Genomic DNA, 27,707 nt, shown 5'->3' with positions numbered 1-27,707 from the left:
TCATCAAATAGAAGACGTAATAACCACTGTAGCTGAAGTAGAATCTAATATAGGGAAATTGCCTTTAGAATCACAAAGTAATACAAGATTCAAAGTTAAAAAGAAACTTCCAACCTTAGTAAAAGAAATTAACAACTTAAATCCCGACCTCACTAAACAAATCAAAGAATTAAAAACTAAAATCAACGAAAGCAACATAATATTAACCAAAGCTGATAAAGGAGAAACTACAGTTATTTTAAATAAGCAAGATTACATTAAGAAAACAGAAGAATTTTTCTGAAATGGAGCCTATTCGATAATACAGAAAGATCCTACAATCAAAATTCAACGAAAGCTAAAGAAATTACTTAAAAACTTGTCTTTTCTCTTTAATGATCTAGAATGTCAGAAGCTGATAAATATGAATCCCAAGATACCGGCAGCCAGAGCCATGCCTAAAATCCATAAAGCGGACATACCTATGCGACCTTTAATCAACTGCATGAATAGCCCAACATATAAGACCTCTAAATTTATACATCATTTTTTTAAAAAGCACTATACATTTTACAATAATTCCACAATTAATAATTCAATAGAATTCTGTGATAAACTAAATAAATTTGAACTGCAACCACATCATAAAATGTGTTCATATGATATAACTAACATGTACCCTTGCATACCGATCAATGAAACCATTAATATAATCAAAATAAATTTATTCAATCATAGTAAATTAAGTAAGTGTGAAATAGAAGAATTCATAAATGTATTAAGATTTACTTTAAATAATAATTACTTCACATTTAATCAAAAGATATATCAGCAAATGTGCTTAGGAATGGGTGACCCTGCATCAGGTATACTAGCTAACATTTATATGGATCATTTAGAACATGTTAAAATTTTAAATAACATAGATGGACTAAACCTTTGGCTGAGATACGTGCATGACACATTTGTTATAATAGACAGTAAACTGAACAATAGTGATAATATTTTGGATTTTTAAAATAAATTAGACAGTAATATAAAATTCACTAAGGAAGATGAAAGGAACAATTCATTAAGTTTCCTAAATATAAGTGTAAAGAGAGCAGGAAACAAATTTGACTTCCAGATTTATAGAAAACCGATGTTTACTCCAGTAACGATCAAAAACGAGTCACTCCACCCCAACTCTCACAAACAGGCAGCATTTTTGAGTTTGGTTTACAGAGCCCTAAAGATTCCACTAACAAACAAGAATTTAAAGAAAGAACTTGATTTTATAAAAGATCTAGCACTCAATAACGGTTACAAAATAGAAATGATTAACAAAATCATTAATAAGGTGAAAATAAAATTGGCCACTAATCTTGTACCAGATAAAAATAAAAAATCCAAATTTGCAACTTTCACATTTACTAACCCAGCTATATACCAAATCACTAATACCATCAAAAAACAAAATATTAACATTGCCTTCAAGACCCAAAACATGAACCGAAACGTTTCCTTCAACCACAATAAAGTTAATATAAATAATAATCAATATCAAGGATCTGGAATATATAGGCTCACGTGCGCAGAGTGCAATTTTTCATATGTTGGCCAGACTGGCCGAAGCTTTATAATAAGATATCTCGAACATGTAAATGCAGCCAAACACAGGAAACATTCTGCAATGAGTACACACATGCAAGAAACTGGACACAGTTTTACAACTATTGAAAGGGATTTAAAAATCTTAAGAAGAGTAGAAAAAGGAAAAGAAATGACGGAATTGGAAAACATATACATTCATTTAGATCAACAATACAATAAAAATAAAAACCTAAATGACAAAATAGAAATAAAGAATCCTATCTTATTACAATTACCAGAACTAATACAAATACTCAAATCAGATATAAATAAATTCTATAAACATTTTAATCCAATAAAAGTTAATGGCTTATTGACACAAACAAACTCAACTCCTCCCCTCACTTCTCCTAGACTATCCCCTCCACAGTCTACTGCAGCTATCAATACGCCGTCTACCTTAACTTCCCCTTCCCCCTCCCCGCCAAAACGTGAACTCATCCACACTCACTCATACAACACAAGAAGTGCAAAAAAGACAACAAGTAGTTCTCAAGAGGCTAGGAGTAACACCAAACAATAACGCAACAGAAAGGAAAGTAAGTGACAATTCTTCCAATAAGATGTTATACAGAAATACAATCAAAACCATAAACATATAATTTTTATCTTTCATTACAGATACACCAACGAGCCATTATGGAACGTTCGAGAACATTTTAAATCCAATATCACATCAGAAAGTGTTTCACCAACAAGTTTGTTCACGAACAATTTTACCCCATTGACAATATAAATTAATACCAATACATTTTATTAATGTTACTCCAGCAACGAGAACAAGTCTATCGACCATAATGACAATTATCAAAAGCAGAAAATATTCAATATTGTTATGAAGTTTTAATGACAATTATACAAGTTAAGCAACAGGAATCAACACAACTAGCCAAATTTCAAAAGTTTTTTATTTTATTTTTATTTTTAAACAATTTTTAAAAGATGTTCACAAGATGAGTTTCGGCAATAAAATGTTAGACTGAAGAAGATTTTAGACAAAAAGTGTTAGCTTAAGACATAGTTTTATTGTTGTGTGACTTTTAAAATGTTATAAGATTATCAATTAGTTTTATAGGAGTAATCTTGAACCAAAAGAATAGTTTTATGATCTTATACAATCTTAGATTAATGATAGTTTGGCTGATGATGCTCACGAAAAGGAGCGAAACGTGTACTGTACCATATAAACATCATAATAAATATGTAAGTTTGTAATATATTTTTATTGTATTGAAAAGGTGGCAATTGGCAAAACTAAAGGAATTGTATCACAAGCTGTGGAAATACGTAGAAATCCTAACAATTTCAACAGGGACACTGGCTATCAATTAAGTAATACCTAGTTGCCAGCCATTAAGGATTTACGTAGGTAGTTCCCTTCCCTGTCCGTTCACTCTTGTTATTTCATTTCTGTGTTTTCCAAATTCGTACATTCCTCATCGCCAGATGTTTAATTCCAGGCTTATATCAATGTCTATGGTTGGCCCCACAAATTTCTGAACACTGACCATAAAATAGGCCGGGTCGGTTTATAAAAAACTTGTCTGGTTTAGTCGACCTTCATACGTGTGTACACATGTTATGTGACGCTCTCAAACTGATTCTGATGGTTCCGCCAGCTTCTGCTTTGAACGCTAGTACTGTACCGCATCCGGGGAGCCATCTGGTGACAAATAAATGTACCATTTCCACTTATAACGTCTAAATTCAAACCTCATTGTTTGAGAAGCCTTTCTCGTGGACAGTCAAGATTTTCTTCTGATGGCGCTGAACAAAGTTCTCTGCGAAAAGTAAAGAATTTCATCTTATTTTCTTGACACAGCACAAGCCCAAAAGCCTACATCATGTCTATAAGTATGGGGCGTGAAAGCATCAATGGCAATAATAATAATAATAATAATAATAATAATAATAATAATAATAATAATAATAATAATAATAATAATAATAATAATAATAATAATAATAATAACAACAACAACATCAACAACAGACTATAATTACAATTCCGCAAAGGCAATGATGTCACCGAAGCTTGACATAACAGAAAGTTACCAGTAAACAAGCCAGTTAGTGCAATGCCAATGACAGTGCATTCCACCACATTGCACTCCTATGTGGACCAGTGAGGAGATAAGAACCACTTGGGGAGCACTTCATTAATATAAGTTACAACATTCTAATTATTACGATAGTGGGCACAGATTTTAACAAAAATGCTTTTACATTTAATAATAATAATAATGATGATGATGATGATGATGATGATGATGATGATAATGCCTCCTTGGCTCAGGCGGCAGCACCCCAGCCTCTCACCGTTGGGTTCTGTGGTTCAAATCTACGTCACTCCATGTGAGATTTGTTGACAAAGCGGAAGCAGAACAGGTTTTTCTCTGGGTATTCTGGTTTTCCCTGTCAATTTTTATACCAGCAAACACTCTCCAATATCATTTAATTTCATCTGTCAGTCATTAATCATTGCCCCAGAGGAATGCAAAAGGCTTCGGCAGCCGGCACAATTCCCATCCTTGCCAGGTCATTTACTCCATTCCTGACCCGGTCAAATGACTGGAAACAGGCTATGGATTTACATTTTCAATAATAATAATAATAATAATAATAATAATAATAATAATAATAATAATAATAATAATAATAATTTTTTTAAACTGTGATTTGATAGAATCTGAAACATGTCATCCTATTTTTAATCAAACTGTTTCTTTATCGGTAGTTAAAATGTTTTCCTTCTCAGGTATTTTCTACATTTTATTTAATCATAAATGAGTTTTGGCAGACTGAAAAATCTAACAGTTTTAACTGAAATGGAAAAGAAATGGCTTCCACCGTAAAGAAAAAACATAACATGATTCTACAGCTGGTGTGTTTTGTGCTGTAAGTGCAAAGCAAATAAACATCTCTATTTATTAACATGAAACAATGGTAACCTAATACATAACCATAATTTTGGAGAAGTCTCTCTCACAAGATGAGATTAGGTACTGGAATCGTTAGTAAATGAAATAATTCCAGAAGAGACAATTATTTTGGCTTGTCTAATAATATCCTGGTGCTAGAAAAGAGGTTCAGTGAGTATGATATGAAAATTTTTTTTTGCTAGTGGCTTTACGTCGCACCGACACAGACAGGTCTTATGGCAATGATGGGATAGGAAAGGCCTAGGAGTTGGAAGGAAGCGGCCATGGCCTTAATTAAGGTTTAGCCCCAGCATTTGCCTGGTGTGAAAATGGGAAACCACAGAAAACCATCTTCAGGGCTGCCGACAGTGGGATTCGAACCCACTATCTCCGGGATGCAAGCTCACATGATATAGATGTTGATTCCCGCAGGGAATCTGAAATATTTGTCTCAAATGAGTAAATTTGTAATACCCATATAAATGGTCCGTTATTGGACATTATAAATTTTCCAGCTAACTCATTCCTGATTGCCAGCATTTCACCCCCGTGTGCTAGGTTGGGCTCATCAGTTGGTACCTAGCACACCTACCTAGATGCATGGCTAGTGCATACCATAGAGGCCACTGTGTAGGCTACTTAGAGCCACCGGCAATGCCAATGCACTATGAGAGACTTTATCTCATTACCAAAAACTGATGCCTGCTTGACCATCAGATGATGGTAGGTGTGCTAGGTACCAACTGTTGAACCTATCCTAGCACACGGGGGCAAAACGCTGGCAACCAGGAATGAGTTAGCTGGAAAATTTATAATGTCCAATAACGGACCATTGATAATGGTATCATAAATTTACTCATTCGGGAGAAATATTTCAGATTCCCTATGGCAATCAACATCTATAGTAATCGCCACGTAAGGCAATAACCCAGAAAGTAAATATCGCCGCCCGATGCTCTTCTTTTCTCTTTTTGTAATGGCTGATCACTGTTGCCAACCTACCTCGTTACATATTAAAATCACCGGACATAACCATAACAAACTAACCTCAATGTAAACACCGATAATGAATGTTTCCCTACCCTCGTAAATGATAAAAGTTAAGATGAAATAAATCAAGATATTCATAATTAAGTCAGTTTCCACACTCAATGAGGAATTAAGGAATTAAACACACTTTCTTACTCAAATTAATGTTACATATATCTGTCTTTATTTTGATATACAGCAGGCGTACTATAACCATATTCTTGAAAAGAGGGGCGTGTTAAACGATGCAATTTATTTAATAAGTCTTTGCAGTGTGATTTTCGAAAGTTCCAGACATCCAATGACTTCCCTTTCTTTTGCGCGAACATTTCCTTCTCTCTTCAATACCGGTAACCAGTAAGGAGAGAGATTATTGGGCATATTTTTAGCCTGCAGGCTGGTCATATCTTCAAGCTTATCAGGAAACATATAGGAATACTAATGTGCCAAGCTCCGTGAACGGAAATTAGGTCAGCTTTCAAGTTCACTGCAGATTTGAAAATAATAATGTTATAAGTTCTACTGCCAAAATTTCGTCCCGCAAGAGTTATTTCCTGTACCGGTAGATCTAGACAAGAGACTGGCGTATTTGAGCACTTTCATCATTTCACACAAACTATGTTATTAAATTCATTATCCGAACATGCCACAATTCTACTTACCTGGTATTAGCCAAATAGATTTAAAATCCCACAGAAAAAGAAAATATGCTTTAAATATTACCGCAAATGTATCACTAGTGACTTTAATGGCAATGCGGTGGCAACACACAATTCACGCTAGAACAGTGATTGAACGTTGCCAACGTGCCAGATTAACGGTAAATGTAAGACGTCGTATCGGCAAGTAGGGTCCCTAAACTGTATGGTTACCGACACTGAAAAAGACCCAACAGCAAGAAAAGTAACTAGAAATCAATATCTTAATATTACACAGGAGAAAGGGTAAGGTTGCACCCTTAGGGTACGTCCTTACACGGAGACTTCTATATATCATCCGATGGCCAAGCAGGCATCAATTTTTGGTAATGAGACAAAGTCTCTCATAGTGCATTGGCACTGCCGGTGGCTATAAGTGGCCTACACAGTAGCTGTATGCCCACCCCACATGGCAAATGATCTCGGACCGGACCCGGGAACCAAGCCACCCCACCACTCACCACGAACAGCAACAAGGATACCTCCACCACCATATACCCCACCACCCCAGCCGTCAACCCATCCTTTCACCACCCCAGTAAATACCATCACCACCACCCTTGCTACTACCCCCGCCCAAACCGGTCCCTATACCCCTATAACTACTACCACCATGGCCCATTCCACTCCCATCATGATGTCTCCCACTACATCAACCCTCTCCAGTCCAACCCGGCCACCGACAGAAGAAGAAGCCCTCAACAGCACTATGGAAACCAAACGACCGATACCACCGCCACCAGCTCCCGAGTCCGAGTCCGAGCCTCACAGAACAACTCCGCCGCCATCAACACAAGAAACCACCACCAGCTGCATCATCCGAGGCATCAACCCAGCCATCCCACCAGAACTCATACTTCAGGAAATCCGAAGAACAGGACTCCAACCCAAGAAAGCAACAAGGATCCAGAACGCAGCCGGGCCGACCTATATGGTCCGGCTCCAACTCCAGCTTCCCGAAGAGACTCAGCGCCTCATCGAACACGGGATCCAACTCTTCGGGAAGCAACACCGAGTTGAACCATCCCGCTCCCCTCCCAAAACTGAAAATCGCCCAAACCCACCTCACAACCAGTCCCATCCTCAACACCACCTCCCGAATCCACAAAACAATACCAATCTCCTCCACCTTCTACTCACATCCTTAGCTAACATCACATCATTCTACCACCAAATTCTCCCCCTCCTACTCACTAGCACCAGATAAGCAACTTAATGTAACATGTATGTAACCAATGTATAACCTATATGTATTGTGAACCTTATGTAACCAATTGTATGCAAAATCTCAATAAAAAGCACAAGAGCAGATACTGCACCCTTAGCCAAGAGGCCAAACCCTTTCGCATCTCCAAAACAAAGCTTCTTCCTTTTTAACTTCAAACCCCCACCAAATCCCCAAACCCCGCCAAATCTCCTGGCCAGAGAGAAGGGGTAACCTTCTAGGAGGCCCGCCCCTCCCCTTTGGGGAGGGGAATGAAAACATCCCCCTTGGTCCTTGGTCCTCCACGGTATGCACTAGCCATGCGTCTTGGTAGGTGTGCTAGGTACCAATTGATGGGCCCAACCGAGCACACGGGGGTGAAACACTAGCAACCAGGAATGAGTTAGCTGGAAAATTTATAATGTCCAATAAGGGACCATTTATATTGGTATTATAAATTTACTCATTCGGGACAAATGTTTCAGATTCCCTATGGGAATCAACATCTATATCATCTGATGGCCAAGCAGGCATCAATTTTTGGTAATGAGACAAAGTCTCTCATAGTGCATTGGCACTGCCGGTGGCTATAAGTGGCCTACACAGTAGCTGTATGCCCACCCCACATGGCAAATGACCTCGGACCAGACCCGGGAACCAAGCCACCCCACCACTCACCACGAACAGCAACAAGGATACCTCCACCACCATATACCCCACCACCCCAGCTGTCAACCCATCCTTTCACCACCCCAGTAACTACCATCACCACCACCCTTGCTACTACCCCCGCCCAAACCGGTCCCTATACCCCTATAACTACTACCACCATGGCCCATTCCACTCCCATCATGATGTCTCCCACTACATCAACCCTCCCCAGTCCAACCCGGCCACCGACAGAAGAAGAAGCCCTCAACAGCACTATGGAAACCAAACGACCGATACCACCGCCACCAGCTCCCGAGTCCGAGTCCGAGCCTCACAGAACAACTCCGCCGCCATCAACACAAGAAACCACCACCAGCTTCGCCATCCGAGGCATCAACCCAGCCATCCCACCAGAACTCATACTTCAGGAAATCCGAAAACAGGACTCCAACCCAAGAAAGCAACAAGGATCCAGAACGCAGCCCGGCCGACCTATATGGTGCGGCTCCAACTCCAGCTTCCCGAAGAGACTCAGCGCCTCATCGAACACGGGATCCAACTCTTCGGGAAGCAACACCGAGTTGAACCATCCCGCTCCCCTCCCAAAACTGAAAATCGCCCAAACCCACCTCACAACCAGTCCCGTCCTCAACACCACCTCCCGAATCCACACCACAATACCAATCTCCTCCACCTTCTACTCACATCCTTAGGTAACATCACATCATTCTACCACCAAATTCTCCCCCTCCTACTCACTAGCACCAGATAAGCAACTTAATGTAACATGTATGTAACCAATGTATAACCTATATGTATTGTGAATCTTATGTAACCAATTGTATGCAAAATCTCAATAAAAAGCACAAGAGCAGATACTGCACCCTTAGCCAAGAGGCCAAACCCTTTCGCATCTCCAAAACAAAGCTTCTTCCTTTTTAACTTCAAACCCCCACCAAATCCCCAAACCCAGCCAAATCTCCTGGCCAGAGAGAAGGCGTAACCTTCTAGGTGGCCCGCCCCTCCCCTTTGGGGAGGGGAATGAAAACATCCCCCTTGGTCCTTGGTCCTCCACGGTATGCACTAGCCATGCGTCTTGGTAGGTGTGCTAGGTACCAACTGATGGGTCCAACCGAGCACACAGGGGTGAAACACTAGCAACCAGGAATGAGTTAGCTGGAAAATTAATAATGTCCAGTAAGGGACCATTTATATTGGTATTATAAATTTACTCATTCGGGACAAATATTTCAGATTCCCTATGGGAATCAACATCTATATCATCTGATGGCCAAGCAGGCATCAATTTTTGGTAATGAGACAAAAAAAGTCTCTCATAGTGCATTGGCACTGCCGGTGGCTCTAAGTAGCCTACACAGTGGCCTCCACAGTATGCACTAGCCATGCGTCTTGGTAGGTGTGCTAGGTACCAACTGATGAGCCCAACCTAGCACACGGGGGTGAAACGCTGGCAACCAGGAATGAGTTAGCTGGAACATTTATAATGTCCACTAACGGACCATTTATATTGGTATTATAAATTTACTCATTTGGGACAAATATTTCAGATTCCCTATGGGAATCAACATCTATATTCTCTGATGGTCAAGCAGGCATCAATTTTTGGTAATGAGACAAAGTCTGTCATAGTGTACTGGCACTACCGGTGGCTCTAAGTAGCCTATGCAGTGGCCTCCACAGTATGCACTAGCCATGCGTCTTGGTAGGTGTGCTAGGTACCAACTGATGAGCCCAACCTAGCACATGAGGGTGAAATGCTGGCAACCAGGAATGAGTTAGCTGAAAAATTGATAATGTCCAATAACGGACCATTTATATTGGTATTGCAAGCTCACAGCCATGCGCCCCTAACCGCACGGCCAACTCGCCCGGTGATATGAAAATGAGCATATCCGAGACTCAAGTAATGTCGGTACAGAAGAAAGGCTGATTGGATTCTCAAATAGCACTGCCAAAGTTCATGCAGTCACAGAGAAACACAAAAAACTTATGGTGGTGTCAAAATAAGGGGTACTATGGAAGATGACAATGCTTTCCTCACTGGGCCAGAAAGTACTATTCCAGTTCGATCAGCCCTACAAGTCACTTTTTTCTTAGTGGTTTATTAATGCGCTAACACATCGAAGGTTTTCGGTGATACAAGGATGGAAAACGGACTAGGATTGGGAAGGGAGTGGCCATAGCCTTAATTAAGATACAGCCCCAGCATTTTGTCTGTTGTGAAAATGGGGAACCATGGAAGAACATCTTCAGGGCTGCCGATGGTGGGATTCTAACCCACCAACTCTCAAGTGCAAGCTCACAGCTATGCGACCTTAACCGCGCAGAAAACTTGCTTGGTAGTAACATTTTTCGTAACACTCTGATGCATTAGTCGTGCTCTGAATGTCTACTAAGCACCACACATACCTCAGCAGCTTTCACACTGTCACAGTCACAAACGTGACTGAGACTTCAGTGGAAGCTACATTTTGCTCTGGTCTGTGCCACGAGACAGATGCAAAAATACTACATCCACCACAAAATAGCAACAAGCAGTCTTTCTATTGGTAAGAGTGTGAAAGTTTACAATCTCTGCAGGTGTACTGTTGACCTCAGATATGTTTTTATTCTCTTGATTGAGGAAAACTTTATTCCACAACAGCAGTAACATACAATGCTAAGAGGATGACCAATAATTTATTTATTCGGTTCAGGGTATACCACAATCTGATCATTTACTTTTCAGCAATTAAATCTTGTTCCCCTGCAACCAGAAATGACAAGTTCCATTTCATATTTCAGTTCACTGCTTACGTCCATTTCTATAATCATTGCCTGTAATCTCAGAACAATGTGCCTAGAAACAATTCAGTAATTGTTTTTGTTTTGACATGACAAACACCAGCATGAAAGTGTACTGCAAAGTTAACGGTTTCCATGCACAAAAACAAAAGCTGCAAGTTTACCACAATGTACGTCACTTACAATGCAAGATTTCAGTTCTGCCAACCATAAACAACTGGCTGTAACTGCTGATCATGATGAGCAGACTTTTCATTAATTAACTTTTTGTCCACGCTTTTCTTTGTCCAATGTGTTACGTGTCCAGGCCCTACTTACAACCAACTACATTGTATGTCCATATTTTTTTTGCCCTCTTAATATTTCAATATTTCATCTATTAATGTGTATGCCCACTTACTTTAATGTCCATTAGTAATTTGTTACTGATATCTGGTTCAATTATATGTGTGCAACAGTTTTCTGTCCACTAATATTTCATCCATCTGAATTACTGTGCATTATTTAACTGCTCAAAATGTATTCATAGTGTATTCCAAACAATAGTTTCAGACATAAATGAATTCAACAGCAACCAAAAAGCTCTATTTGATTCATTATTGTTGCTTAGTATGAATACACACAAACTATTTTGAAGGAAGCCATACTTTCTAGTGTCGACTCAGTTGAAGGTAACATAAAAGTTTTTCAGTCTGTCGAACACACAAGTTCAATATAAATTGTAGTGGCAACTGGGGGCTTATTAAAACAATTACAAGAGAACAAACATTTGGAGCATTAAATAAAACACGGAAAATAACAGCAGGATGTGGACAGCAGGAGGAGGTTGTGGATTGAAGGACTTTTATGGCTGAAACTTCAACAAAGAATAATTTAGTTAATATCTATTTATTATAAAGAAACATCAAAGAAAAGGAAATAAGGGACACTACCGGTAGCATAAACACAAAACAGAAATACCCAGATGAAATGAAGTTGCAGTCTACAATATTACAGATACTAGTCTTCATGCAAAATACTTGTAATGTGAAGCGACCACCTTCACCAAAAAGTAATACAGGTCAAAGGAAAATAATTCCAAATGAAGCAGATTTACTGAGGTCAAACTTAGTGAGAAATTTAATTTAATTTACAAAACTTAGAAAAAGTTGACCTCGTGCCAACGTGAAGATGGCTGTAAGATATCTGAACACCATCATAAATTACAATTGATTTCTGATAAAAGGATCAATGGACCTGTGACAAATTAAAACTTGTAATAAAATAAAATTAAGTTACATTAAGAAATTTAAGATTTGCTTACCCCAAGAGAAGGCAGAGCTCCCATGGAGCACAGACCTCCCAGACAACATGTCCGCTCTACATGATGCCAAAAACAGAATTAAACACACTGCGACATACTCCCGAAAGTAACCTGCGCTGGGTGGTGCAACAGGAAATGGCACAGCAAAATTAATGACCAATGACTGCACAGGAGTTACCTTTCGATTAATTTTAACCAATCAAATCAAAATGTTTAATTTGACGCTAGTTGTCTTGTCCTTGGAAACTTCCCGAAGCTTGTATCTTGTGCAAGTCCCAGAAAAATTGACATGTACGGTACAGGGAATCCCACAAATGTTGACAATAAACAACAATTTTTGTTGTTGCTATTTTGCTTCATGTCGCACCGACACAGATAGGTCTTAGGGCGATGATGGACAGGAAAGACCTACGAATGGGAAGAAAGCAGCCGTGGCCATAATTAAGGTACAGCTCTAGCATTTGCCTGGTGTGAATATGGGAAACCATGGAAAACCATCTTCAGGGCTGCCGACAGTGGGGTTCGAACCCACTATCTCCCGGATGCGAGCTCACAACTGCACACCCCTAACAGCATGGCCAACTCGCCTGGTAATACAACTTTTTAAATGATCCAAAATTTCCTTTAAGTAGCCCAAATATATAAAGTCTCGCAGCACACATCACATAAATATTACACTAATAATAATGACGTATGGCTTCCGGAGAGGCCTGGTGCAGGTCTTTTTCTCGGAGACCGCCTATTAGGCGACCTGCATGTCTGTGAAAATGAGGGCCCTACCTAGGATGAATGTTGAATACACCACACACACCCATCCCCCGAGCCACTGGAATTAACCAACTAATGTTAAAATCCCCGACCCGACTGGGAATCGAACCCAGGACCCTCTGAACCGAAGGCCAGTACGCTGACCATTCAACCAACGAGTCGGACCAATATTACACTATAACACACCTATTAAACAAGGAATAAAAATACACACTATTAAACAAAGAAACTAATGATATGTAGGTCAGTGTGGGATGAGGAAGCAAGAGAAAGAAGAGACTGAGATCAATTAACCTGCTTAGGATCTAAAAATACGCTTAAGAAGAGCACATAGGACAGGTTTGTGACATCCCACAGAAATATCCCATTCAAGTAGCATAATTTAATTTAGAAACAACTTACCAAAGGCACTGGCAAGCCAGTCATTGACACCACCTTTTACAGAGTCAAAACTAGTGTGAGGGGAGTACAAGGCTATTTTGTTCTCAAGGCAGGCAGCTATCAGTCTTTCCTAATAGAGAAGAAATTGCATCTTATTACAGGAGACAACATAATATTATGAATTTACAAGGCTATACTTAAAAAAAAAAAAAAAGACACATCAGTGGTTAAATAACATACCAAAGTGATATAACGGTGGAAACAAATTATTGGTAAATATCTTTTAACTAGTTTAGAAGCACTTGTAGGAAATAAACAGATTACGAATTCTTCATACCTCTGTGTTTGTGTCCCTGGCACAGAAAGTGGACAACATAATTTAGAACTGAGAAATTTTTCATCACTTGAGCTGATTCATATGTAAAGCTTTGTTCAAAGTGTAAAATATGTGATCAGTTTTTTGTTTGCTTCATATTTATAAAGCCCTTATGATTAAAACAATCCTGAAGATGTAGAAAACTTTATCAGTGTCACCTTAAATCTCCTACATTCACTTTTACACAAACACAAATTCACATACAAAAAGTCACCTTACATACACAGAAGCACTGTCTGTGCTTACACTGTGAAATTTTAAGGGAACTCTTCTTTCACTAACAAATACATTTTTAATTCTTTTATTTTTGCTCTATATCACAATGATACAAACAGGTCTTATGACAATGATGGGATAGGTATGGACTAGGAGTTGTAAGGAAGTAACCATGACCTTAATTAAGGTACAGCCTCAGTACTTGCCTAGTGTGAAAATGGGAAATCACAAATGACCTTCAGAGGTGCCCACAGCAGGGTTTGAACCTACCATCACCCGAAAGCAAGCCAACAGCTAAGAGACCCAAACCGCGCAACTACTTGCTTGGTGTAACACAGACAAACTGAAGAGCTTCTAACAGGGTTTTGCCCATCCACCATGGAAAGAACCTAGTTTTTGTATCTTCTAATCATCATTAATCAACTTAAAGCTCAATCAGATGAGTGTAAGAGAAGCTAAACTACTAGGATTACAACTGATTAGGTTCTGTAATAAGATCTGTAAATTTATTTCCCATGAAATCTGTACTAATTTATGGGATTTCCACACAGCAGCAAGCCAGTCAGCTTAAGATGTGCTGCTTGCAAGCTCTGGAAAAGCATTCTTTCCGATTATATTGGACATGTTTGCCAAATTATTAACAGGTTTGATAGAAGCAGTTCAGGTTTAGGAAAAGTTATTCCAGTGATGCTCAACTTATAGGATCCCAGCAAGATATAGCAAATATTTTAGATTCATGTCAAATGGACTCTTATCTTTATTTACTTTTCCAAGGCTTTTGATAGAATACATCATGGGAAATTACCGATAAGAATGAGGGCTAGTGGACTAGACAAAAGAGTGGCTGAATGGTTGGCTAAATTTCTAGAAACTAGAATTCAGAGAATTAGAGTACGTTAAGTGCTATTTGATCCTGTAATGATTAAGATGGCCTTTATGTTTTCTTATATATATACCCAGTCTTACCATAAATACTGTCCCAACTTTTGAGGGTGGCTGTACTTCCGCCCGAACGAGGAAGCGGCTACAAAACTGGTATCGTGAGGTGTGAGTCATTGTTGGTTGAGCTGCAGAAGTGTACAGTTGTCAGTTTGAAGTTTTCAAGATGGAATGGGGGGTAGTATGAGAATCGTGTGGCCGTGATAGCATTACACGTGGTAGGGCAATCACCAGGGGAGATTTTCAAAACCCTACAGAAGCTGAAAATTAGTAAGGAATTTGTTTACCGTACTATAAATCAATTTGTTAAGGTTGGAAATGTGAGAGATCGCCCACGGCAAGGAAGACCATGCACAGTATGAACGCCAGAACTCATCAAAGCAGTGGCGGCTCGTGTGTGACGAAATCCGGTAAGGAGACAGTCAGTGATGGCTCGTGAATTACAGATAGACCTGGGGCTCCATGCTTACAAACGACGCAAAGGACATCTCCTGACAAATGAACTGAAGCGCCAGAGGCTCCTAAAATCAACCCGCTTGCTTAAGCGTTACGCGGCTAATGGTCATCGTCGAATCCTGTTTATGGATGAAAAGATTTTCAGTGTTGAGGAGACTTTCAACGCCCAAAAAATGACAGGGTATATGCCCATTCCTCTAGAGAAGCTGGTGAAAAGGATCCAGAGGGGTCATCATCCCTCATCAGTTATGGTGTGGTGGGGTGTGAGCTTCGAGGGCACAATGGAGCTCCATTTCTGTGAAAAGGGAGTCAAAACTTCAGCTAAAGTGTACCAGGAGACAGTGTTTGAGGGACTGGTCAAGAATCTCAAAAGCACCCTCTTCCATGGACGGAACTGGAGCTTCCAGCAGGACTCAACCCCAGCGGACAAGGCACGGGCAACCCAGCAGTGGTTGGAGGCAAATGTTCCTGATTTCATTTCCACTTCAGATTGGCCGTCTGCAAATCCAGATTTAAACCCTTTGGACTACAAATTGTGGTCCAAGCTTCAGGAGATGGCTTGCAAGAAAAGACATTCCAATATTGAAAGCTTAAAGCAGTCTCTTCGGAAGGCAGTTGCAGAATTTCCAGTTGATGTGTTGCGTAATGCCATTGATGAGTGGCCACAAAGACTTAAGGCCTGTGTGTGTGCAAATGGTGGCCATTTTGAATAATTATTTGTGGTTATGGTTCATAATGCATCTATGTAACACTTGTTATTAGGATATTAAAACATCTCTAACCATTTTGTGTCAATTTACTTAAATGTTTGGGACAGTACTTATGGTAAGACTATAAGTACTGTTTATGTATATATAAACAATATGAGTAAAGAACTGGAACAACAGATAAGGCTATCTGCAGATGATGTTATACTGTATATAGCAGTAAATAAGTTACAGGATTGTGTGCAACTATAAAGAGACCTGGACAATGTTGTGAGTTGGACAGCAGATAATGATATGATGGTAAACGAGATGAAAAGTCAGGCTGTAAGTTTCACCAAGACAAAAAGTCCTCTCAGTTTTAATTACTGTGCTGATGGAGAGAATGTACCTAATGGGGATCACTGTAGATACCTGGATGTTAATATAAGGAAAGATCTTCATTGGGGTAATTACTGTACATTAACGAGGTTGTAAATAAAGGTTACAGACCTCTTCATATGGCCATGAGGATATTTCGGAGTTGCAGTATGAATGTAAAGGAGAGGGTGTATAAATCTCTGGTAAGGCCCCAATTACAGTTTGGTCTCAGTGTATGGGATTCACACCAGGATTAATTGATATGAGAACTGGAAAAGATCCAAAGAAAAGCAGCATAATTTGTTCTGGATGATTTTCAACAAAAGAGTAGCATAACATAAAAGTTGCTGGGAAGACTTAGGAGTAAGGAGACGAGCTGCTCGACTAAGTAATATGTTCTGAGCTGTCAGTGGAGAGATGGCGTGGAATGACATTAGTAGACAAATAACTTTGGAGTATTTAAATGTAGGAAAGATCATTTGAAGATAAAGTCATTATCCAAGAGGAAAAATGGGAGAAAATATGAATTTATACGAAGAGGAATTGGAATAATTTATCATGGGAAATGTTTGATAAATGCCAAATTCTTTTAAATCATTCAAGAAAAGACTAGGTAAACAACTGATAGGGAATCTACCACCTGGGCAACAGCCCTAATGGAAATCAAAGACAATTGATTAATTGACTGTAATAACGTTCTGAAGACTTTGAAAATACCCGAGAAAGATGTGTATAAAGTCCTTTCTACCATGCATCTAACCACAGTACCAAGCCTAAATAGAATATCAATAAAAGTTTTAAAACACCTGAAGGCAGGAAAGATCATTTCAGAGTTGTTTCAGACGATTTTAAAAAGGGAAGAACAGTTCTTATTTTTAAGGGCAGTCACCCTCATGATTCAAAGAACTGGAGACCAGTAACAATGTTCTCAGTTTTTCAACATATAATAATGAAAATGAAATGGCGTATGGCTTTTATTGCTGGGATGTGTCTGAGGACTTAGGCTCGCCAGGTGCAGGTCTTTTGATTTGACTCCCGTAGGCGACCAGCGCGTCGTGATGAGGATGAAATGATGAAGACAACACATACACCCAGCCCCCAGGCCAATGATGGTTAAAATTTCCGACCCTGCCGGGAATCGAACCCGCGGTCCCTGTGACCAAAGGCCAGCATGCTAACCATTTGGCCACGGAGACGGACATAATAATATGAATATTATTTTATGATGTGACCATACTGACTGGTTTTCTCATGAGGAATTCCACACTATATAGGAAAATGCTCGGATAGTAAGCCCTAATACTAGATCTGCAGAGGTCCACACCACGAACAAATATAATTTTTTAAAAGCCCTAATACTTATACAGCGGAGTCCCATTAATCCAAACCCCTGTAATCTGAATATTCAGTTAATTTGAACTGAAATATTCTGGTTTTTCAAACTTTTCTCTTTAATGAAATGAAAGAACATATTATAGAACGAAGATTTACTTGCATTTTGTTAGTCATACTTTACTAAATAATTTGATGTAAACATCGTAAACCATCAATCACTGGTCGTTTATCTCTACAAAGTCTGTTAGTTTCTTTTGCCACAGTAATTGGAACCTACTTGACGATGCAATCTTAAACCAGCGTCTCAGAAACATCACATCAGTGGGCATAGCAGTAGAGTGTTGCTCGACGTAATGTATGGCAAGTTCTAAGGCGGCCGCAGCATCTGAATGTGACACTAGTTGCTCATTGTGGTCTTCTTCGTCGTCATTCTGTTCCCCATTAACGCCAGATTCTTTCCCCACCACAGCTACAATTTCTTGGTCTGTTTGGAATTGATCACCGTCAGCTTCCATCCATTATTATAAGCTATAAATTCCATTCTTGTTCCATACTGAAGTGCAATTATACAAAATAAATTGACAATACAACACCACGATTCCATCCACTCACTAACGTCATTTTCATTGGATTCCTCACAGCCCGGAACGAGTTCAAGGAGACTGACAGATACAGATGTTTCCACTGGACTCTCGATGAATGCGAGACTCAGCCACAATTTATTCCATATTTTCCTCATGAACTGCTCACTACTGACACCCTCCCATGCCTCTGCTGCCCAGTAAATCACGCCCTTAATATCCATGTTCTTCAGTTTTTTAAGAATAGTAAGTGAATGGTCATTCTCAGTCACATACTTGAGAAGTTTCTGCTTATACACGTTTTACATTTTGCAGAAGGCCCTGGTCCATTGGTTGCAATATCGACGTAACATTAGGAGGCAAGAAAATTGCTCTTATTTCACCGCAAGTTAATTCACTCACTGCTGGATGCGTTAGAGCATTGTCAATTAAGAGCAATGCCTGAGAAGGCAAACCACTTTAACTTATTACTGTTCTTCAAACCATTCCTTGAAAAGTTGTGCATCTATCCATGCCTTTCCTTGATTCCTGTAGTAAACTGGAGGAGTGTTCATGTTACAATCTTGAATGCCCTTAGTTTTGTTGATTTGCCATTAGGGGCAATTTATTTGTTCCTGCAGCATTACTACATGCTAATACAGTAACACATTCCTTACTCATCTTAAACCCAGATGCACGAGACTCCTCCGCAGATTCAAGGCTTTTATTGCGAAGGGCCTTGACATTTAAACCTGTTTTATTGGCGTTATACACTTCTTTCGGTGAATAATTTCCTGATGCTACCAAGTCATTAAATTTACTTATGTAATCTTCTACAGCAGCATGATCACATGATAACTGTTCTCCCGTTATTGTTAACTAACATATTCCATGCCTTTTCTTTCATTGATCGAACCATCCAGTACTGGCAGTAAATGAAACATCTCCATTCAATAATTTATTTAACTGAAGCACCTTTTCTTGAACAGGAGATCCACTTAATGGAGTACCTTTTTGCCTCTCCTGTGAAAACCATAAATAAAGCACTTCTTCAAATTTAGACACTTTTGATGTTTGGCAGGTTTTGAGTGTGTCTGCTGATGTTGCTGTACAGAACTGCTTGATTTTAGAACAGTTCTTCTTCCAGTCAGAAATCATAGCTTTTCCAACACCAAACTTGACAGATAATCTTGATGCACTGTCACTCTTATCTAACTGTTTCAGTATTTCAAGTTTTTCCTGAAGAGTACAAGAACTTTGCTTTTGTTTGCTTGCAATTTTGAGGCTTTAACTTCATGGAATTTATCACAGTATACCGCTGCTAGTAAGCTGAGACAAAGACACATAATCATCCAGAGACTTTCACAATTGTGGCGTGCTGCGATGAGAGCCACGTGATCACGTTATGCAGTGCTAACACTGAGAGAGCGCGGCAGAACTTTTAAATAAACGCAAACAAAAACAAAAGTGTAACCCATTACCGTACTTTAGCAGTTTTAAGAGACGAGTTATAACCTAGTTTTAGTCATTTCATCGGGCGAGTTGTCTGTGTGGTTAGGGGCACGCAGCTGTGAGCTTGCATCCGGGAGATAGTGGGTTCAAACCACAGCAGCTCTGAAGATGGTTTTCCGTGGTTTTCTATTTTCACACCAGGAAAATGCTGGGACTGTACCTTAATTAAGGCCATAGCTTATATCTTCCCACTCCTAAGCCTTTCCTATCCCATTGTCACCATAAGACCTAACTGTGTTGGTGCAATGTAAAGCAAATTGTAAAACTTTAGTAGTTTTGTCCTCTAGGTTCTTAACTACTGTAATTTTATACAGTAATTTATTAATGCAACTGCTAAAGAATGGACATTTCAAATTATGTATTGTAGAAACTTCCCTCTGGTTAATCCGAAAATTTCATAATCCGAACAGACTCTGGTCCCAATTGATTTCGATTAATGAGACTTCACTGTAGTTAAGTATCCACACCATTACATCCACCATAATAACACTGGTTATCAGGCACATTTTGACATTCTCAAGTACATGTCCGTGAAAGGCTAAGAATGCCCTAAGCCCTAAAAATGAATCAACTATAACATTACTGCAATAACTATTATTAATAGACATGTGCTTTGTCTCTTCTGCAGTCATGCATCTCCAATAGATGGCATTACAGTTGCAAATGTGTAAACACTAATCCTTCAACGACAAGTACAATAGTCAGTTTATTTATAAGTAAGAGATTCTACTTAATAATATTATAATAGTCCAAACTTTTTCTCTCATTAAAACAAAGCTTAAGTGTAGTTATTCCCAGGAAAACTTGAAACACTCAATAATAATAATAATAATAATAATAATAATAATAATAATAATAATAATAATAATAATAATAATAATAATAATACCGGGCGAGTTGGCCGTGCGCGTAGAGGCGCGCGGCTGTGAGCTTGCATCCGGGAGATAGTAGGTTCGAATCCCACTATCGGCAGCCCTGAAAATGGTTTTCCGTGGTTTCCCATTTTCACACCAGGCAAATGCTGGGGCTGTACCTTAATTAAGGCCACGGTCGCTTCCTTCCAACTCCTAGGCCTTTCCTATCCCATCGTCGGCATAAGACCTAACTGTGTCGGTGCGACGTAAAGCCCCTAGCAAAAAAAAAAAAAAAAATAATAATAATAATAATAATAATAATAATAATAATAATAATAATGTTCATTCTGGGCAGGTGGGCCGGAGATTTTATAGCCTCTGTACAGCTACAAGAGAACATAATAAAACAATAATAACTATGTACAAAAATTACACACAATCTTTTTTTCCTTACATGAAAATGTTCAGTAATTTTAATTAACTTAAAATTTCCTGGGTGCATTCAAAAACTTTCATGACATATACAAAGTTGATTCATACAAAAAGCAATGGAGGGATCAAGTTTCTCATGCTACTGATGTTTTCAGATGAAAATAGCATGGGAATGTAGAAGATTTTAGTGTGAAGTCTTTCATATTTCTTAATTTTCCTTCAAGCTATAACTTTTTAAAGTATTAATGTATTATTAATCTACATGAACATTTTCAAGTAAATGATTTAATAATCTCAACAAATTTTGTTTCAACAACAGCACTAAAACTTACCTTCCATGTCTTAGTGGTAACAGATTTCAAAGGAGCAAATATTGGAGGATGATATGAAATAATCAAATTAGTTTCCAACTCTATAGCTTCTTCCATCACTTCCTCAGTCAAATCATTAGTTAGAAGGATCTTCTTTATTACTTTAGGCCTTAGAGGTTCCACGAGAAGACCAACATTATCCCAAGATTCAGCTAATGACTTTGGAGCAAAAAGATTGAGTTTATCGACTACTACTTTCAGTGGCAAACCTGTAACTTGAGCATCTTCCATGATAACTGGATTTAATCTTGAGCAATAGCCCTGTGATCTTTCATAAACCACTGCACAATCTACAAGTGATGATGTAAGGAAAGAAGGAAGCAAAGTTGCACAATTAGCAGGTAGGCCTATAGTTTTATTATGTAATAGTTTCTTGTTTAAAGACGAAAACAAAATCTCTTGATAACAACTCTTTTCTAATCCAAGGATCCGTTTGCATAGGAAAAAATGCATCAGATGCACTTTCACAAAGAATCCAACAGCTTTATATTATGATATATCAGTTGTAACTGAAAAAAAAAAGAAAATTGAGAGATTAGATAACACTGAATTTCTATAACAAGAGAAATAAACACTCAACAATCTTTTTAAGATAACCTATGTCAACCATAAAGGGAATCAACATAATTTGTTTGATGTGCTTACGAACAAATAGATCCACATACTAACAGAAATGGTGTGTGGCCTCCAGAAAGGCCTATTACAGGTCTTTCGAGTTGACACCCATAGGTGACCTATATATCTGTAAGGATTGGGGCGCTACTTTGAATGAAATCTAATGTTTAAAACAGTACAAACACTCAGTCCCCGATCAGAAGAAATACCAAAAGAAATAACAAAGCGAGCTGCATGTACCTTTTTAACCCCATACCAGTCCTCCTGCTAATCTTAAATTTCTGACAATATTGGGAATCAAACAACCCAGACCTCCAAGGGTAGCAGTTAATAGCACTAATCGTTAAACTACAGAGGTGGGCATCCACATACAGAAAGGGCAACAACAGTCTGCTCTTTTAATCTTGGCTCTCCCCACAGAGTTCACTCGCTGGTTCTTCTTTCATTTATAGCTACATATTTCAAGTGTAACATCTGCCTGGCATTCCAGGTGACCACAAAGGTCCAGAAGGAAAAATACATCCATGGTTTATAATTAATTACTAAGAAATGACAACAAGATTTAAACTACAAATTGCCACACAAATGGTTGTGCAATATGTGAACTGTATCTTTCAAAATGTTTCCATTCATATCATCAATTTGGTTTTCAGTAATGCCGAATTTCTTTTATAATGCCACCGTGTAGTTGAAGGCTGATCCTCTAGTTGCAAAGAGAAGACCTGTGCATTTGCAGCTAGATTATATCTCTCACTCAGGTGGGGTATGCATTCTTGGTAAATAGTCTCATTCTCTTCATTAATGCACACTGCTTCTTAGCTATCATGCTCCATTTGAACACTTTAATTATACTTATATTTTTAAGGGGATTGCAAACATCAAAAATAATAATTTATTTAATGCGCACAATGTGCAAAGAATTACTATATAAAACATTAATCTTCGTTGCAAAATTTCACCAGTGATTCTGATCGCTGTTTACAATTTAAAGCATGGTACCTAGTACAGTGTGCACCACATCTTAAACATACACAGTTCAAACCTGGTTCATGATAACGCTTTATATTACACAGTTTATAATGGAACCCATGAACGGAGAACCTTGTCAGCAGGTGTCGCAGTTCATATCTACCTTGAACCCACTCGCGATTTAGCATGGCATCGGTAGAGTAGAAATCTTGAAGCAGATGTATATAGGGTGTTGTTGCTGGAAGTAACAACTGTAACCTTAGCTCTTCCACATAAAATCCCTCTCTGAATAGCTCATACACGAGCCGGGAAGGAGAATATTTGGAGAGGCACAGAGCCCGTTTCAAAGTAGATTGCTTTCAACTTCTCGATTTTATCTAACTGTTTCATACTCAAATGTTCCCAAATGTTTTCCAAGCCATATGTTGCTATAGGGCTGATTTTTAGATGAAAGAGTTTTATGGCCGTTTCTAAAGACAAGTTTCTCAGATGCTTAATGTCAGATATTGCTTTCATAGATGTATTTAGACGGTCCATGAGATGGAGGGTGAAAACATTACCTTGGGTTTGAAAAATTACACCCAAGTATTTAAAATGCTTTACGGACTTACGTTCTTGGTCTTCATAATAGAAGATTCCATGAGGCCCCCCTCTTCTAAACGTCATGGAAACTGATTTTTCTACATTCAGTTTGAGCTCATTTTTATTTATCCAGCCTACTGTTTGGTTGAATGATTCCTGGAGTTCCTTCTCTGACGTTGATGTTAAGACCATATCATCAGCGTACATTAATAGTTTGACGCTTTCCTGGTTTACCAAATCTACTATGTCTGCTCTCGCAATTATGAATAATAATGGACTTAACGGGTATCCCTGTAATACCCCGGTTGTTTGTTCCAAAATAATAGATTTGGTAATGCCATCATCTACTTCTATTGAATTGTTGAGCAGTAAGTTTCTAATCAGCGGTATAAGGTAGTTCGTACTACCAATGATACTCTCCAATTTTTCTAACAGTATGGTTCTGCTTATGGTGTCAAAAGCTTTCGAATAATCTATAAAGATGGCATGCAATTTACCCCCTGGTTTCTTTAAGGCTTCTTCTATGTCATTCTGGAGACAGCGGATAGCTAAAGTCGTTGATTTTCCTTTTCTAAATCCGAATTGCGACTCCGGTAGGTTATTTTCCACCAGTTTAATGAGACGTTTACCTACTAATGAAGTTAAAGTCTTTAGTAGAGTACATTCTAGCGCTATTCCTCTATATGAGTTGGGATTTGCGGTATCACCTTTGCCTTTATATAACATTTTAATAGTAGATTTTCTTCACCCTTTATGTCATCGAGTAAGTTGGCTTTGCTGTACAGGTCATCTAATTGTAAGCTTGCATTTGAAAGATGGTAGGTTTAAACCCCACTGATGGAAGCTCAGATGATGGTTTAATGGATTCTCATTTTCATGACCGGCAGATGCCAAAGTTGTATCTTAATTAGAATAATAGTTGCAACATTTCCAGCTTTAATGCTTTTCTATCCCAACATCACCAAGATTAATTATTTGTGTTAGTGCAATGCTAAACAGATGGCAAAGCAAACTTTGAGTCACTGTAGTATGAGGCCTGTTCAAAAAATATCCAAACTTCAAAAATAATTAATTAGAGGGCTTATCGGCAGTTTACTTAGCATTGTCTCCTTTTAAATACTCCCCTCTTCTATTAATTCAGTGCTAATGCTGATTCCACTTATGGAAGCAGTTCTGGTAAGCAATTTGTGGGACCACACAGAGTTCTGCCTATGATTTTGGTTTGATTGCTGCATTTGACTGCAAATGTCATCCGCTCAGCATGAATTTCAGTTTGGGAAACAGGAAAAAGAGAGTGAGGGCTAGGTCAGGTAAGTAGGGTGGATGAGGAAGCACAACTGTCTTTGTGTTCATCAAAAATTCTTGAATTCTTGAAATTTCTAATATACTTGACAATAGAAATTTCTATTGTCAAGTATATTACACTGTATTATACGATTTCACGCCTAGCAACGTTTACAAGCTTGACCCTGGAGCTATATAAATTTTTCATCGAGTTTCATAAACAGTTAAAAACATGGTGCCATTAGCACATAGGTTTTGCTGCTCTCCTTGAACTTGTGTTTGGCTTCATTTTTATGATTGATCCTTGACCTCTCCAAGATTTTAAGAACTTTCAACACGCAGTGCTACTATTAAAAGTGTTATAATACTTCATGAACTGCAACTGGTGGAAGATTTATACATTGCCTGGTATTTTCCTGTGCAATGTTTTTTATATTTTATGTGATCGGCTGATGATGACCCGGAACAGTGGTTGAAACCGATACCGCTTATAATCAACTAGTAATATAACATTACATTTCTAATTCCACATGTATTGAAAAGGTTGAACCATTATATAACTTCTTTCAATTTATGGTACTAATCACAAGTAGTTTCATGGTTCTGATTCAATCATCTCTTGGTTGCCCCTTTTAGATGCCTCTTACGACAGGCAGGGAATACAGTGGGTGTATTTTTCGTCTGCATCCTCCACACACAGGGGGTGCAAATGGAGTTATTTCTGCTGCGCAAGTCTACCTATGTAAGCCGCAAAGTATGTGAAATAAACGACAAATATCCCTTTGAGACTGTGTACGCACAATTATGCAGGTTCGTATTTTATTTATGTCTGAGCTTATTTGACGTTTTCTTGGACTCGGTCATAGGGGTAAGAGAAGTAGAGTAGAGGGAGACCAAGATTGTATTGATTAGACTCGGTTTCTAATGATTTAAAGATACGTGGTATGGAACTAAAAACGGCCACAGAGCTAGTTGCAAATGGAGGATTCTGGAGGCATTTAGCAAAATCACACATACGGTAGAAATTCAGTAAAACTTAAATTACTTTTATAGCATGATAAGGATGTAATATGTTGGAAATCTTCAGTGGAATACCTTGTAGAGGATAGATGTGTTCACTGTGACAGTTAAGAACCCACCCACCGTCCCCCAGAAGTAATTTTTTTTTAATAACCTAACAGAATTTATCACGCGCCATAGTCCATCGCCTAACTACGTACCAGCATTTCCGTTGGGTGAAACACAATGGGATATGACGTCATGCGTGCGCTGGAAAATGTTAGTTGTTCTGAATTTTTGCCGTTGGTATTATTATCTGCTACCCCCGGAGGCCTGGGTTTGATTCCCGGCTCTGCCATGAAATTTGAAAAGTGGTACGGGGTCCTCTCTGTCTCGGGAGTCAAATGAGTAGAGGGGAGTTTGATTCCCACCTCAGCCATCCTCTAAGTGGTATTCCATGATTTGCCACTTCTCCTCCAGGCAAATGCCGGGATGGTGCCTAACTTACGGCCACGACCACTTCCTTCCCTCTTCTTTGTCTATTCCTTCCAAGCTTCCTATCCCACTACAAGGCGCCTGTTCAGCATAGCAGGCGAGGCCACCTGGACGAGGTACTGGTCCTCCTTCCCGGTTGTATATCCCAACCCAAAGTCTCTCGCTCCAGGACACTACCCTCGGGGCGGTAGAGAAGGGATCCCTCGCTGAGTCTGAAGAAAAAAAAAAGAAAAAAAAAACAACTCTGGAGGGTAAATGGAAAAGAAGGAAAGAAGAATGCAGATGATGTATGCATGTCCAGTATGTGTGTCATTTAGTATAAAAAGTAAATTAGGCCAAGTTCTGGAAAATGATATACAGGTAGTTTGATCTTAGGTCTGCAGCACATAACTTATGCGAAGTGAAGAGAGGCTTCAAGTGTTATGCTTTGTCTGGAGTTTATTAATGAACCGTGACAGTTAGGCTCTACAGAGAAACAGATTATTAGTATTATAAGTTACGTTCAAGTAAGTGACAATTTGGATTTATAACAGGAGAGGAGTGACAGGGTGTGCCATCAAACTGTATCAGCCAGGATGCCCCTAACCCACAGAAATACCTACAAGATACAAATGGTGACAGTCATAATCACGTCCCGGCCAAAGAGAGCTGGAGAGAAACTGCAATGCCCGACTACTGCTGTTTTTTAGAGTGGCTAAGTAGAAGTGAAGCATATTCATACCACAATTTCCTAAACAGAGGGCTTTATTTTAAACAGCGGTGGCATGCAGTTCCCAAGAGAAATATAAAAGGTGATATATTTCATGAAATGTGTCCGTGAGACTCTAGCACCTAGAAGTCAATTAGTGTTCCTTCCCTCCCCATTTCATTATTCTAACTCAGAACGGAAAGCTGCTTGATAAGTAAGATGTAACAGATTAATGAAACAAACATAACCTCACCACGCGACAAGTAACACATTCAAAACAACAACGAATACCAAGGAGTTCACAACTGTCACAGGTCACAACCGGACAGTTCTTCTTCTTCTTGGTTAGTTGTTGGACATCGTCGTAAGACGCTACGTCCAGTCACTGGTTTGCGGGTTAATGAATGTCGGGGAGAGGTGCCAACAATGAAAAAAAAGTAGTACACTACGAAAGAGGAGGGAGAGCTATGTAAAAAAGCAAATGGCAACGGTTAATGATGAAACTTAGGAAAATACCAATGATATATAGGCTAAACGATCAGGGAAGAGCACAAAAACACTGGGACACAAGGTTCTAATTCTTCACGTC

At 38.9% G+C, this 27,707-nt stretch overlaps 1 protein-coding gene across 1 annotated transcript in view; it reads right to left on the bottom strand.

Moving 5' to 3' along the window:
• Positions 1 to 27,453, bottom strand: part of LOC136872499 (NIF3-like protein 1) — a 71,689-nt gene extending 44,236 nt beyond the window's left edge. Inside the window, exons 1-3 of the mRNA XM_067146306.2 lie at positions 27,372 to 27,453; positions 21,448 to 21,995; positions 13,393 to 13,501 (exon numbers count right to left, since the gene is read on the bottom strand). Of these exons, the coding sequence (XP_067002407.2) occupies positions 13,393 to 13,501; positions 21,448 to 21,939 (601 nt within the window). The 5' untranslated portion in view covers positions 21,940 to 21,995; positions 27,372 to 27,453. The remainder of the gene's footprint in view (positions 1 to 13,392; positions 13,502 to 21,447; positions 21,996 to 27,371) is intronic.
• Between the last annotated feature and the right edge of the window lie 254 nt (positions 27,454 to 27,707).

The sequence above is a fragment of the Anabrus simplex genome, chromosome 4, assembly GCF_040414725.1.
Source record: "Anabrus simplex isolate iqAnaSimp1 chromosome 4, ASM4041472v1, whole genome shotgun sequence".
NCBI classification, from domain to species: domain Eukaryota; kingdom Metazoa; phylum Arthropoda; class Insecta; order Orthoptera; family Tettigoniidae; genus Anabrus; species Anabrus simplex.
The sequence above is the reverse complement of the archived record's forward strand: the minus strand, read 5'-3'. Positions and strand labels throughout refer to the sequence as shown.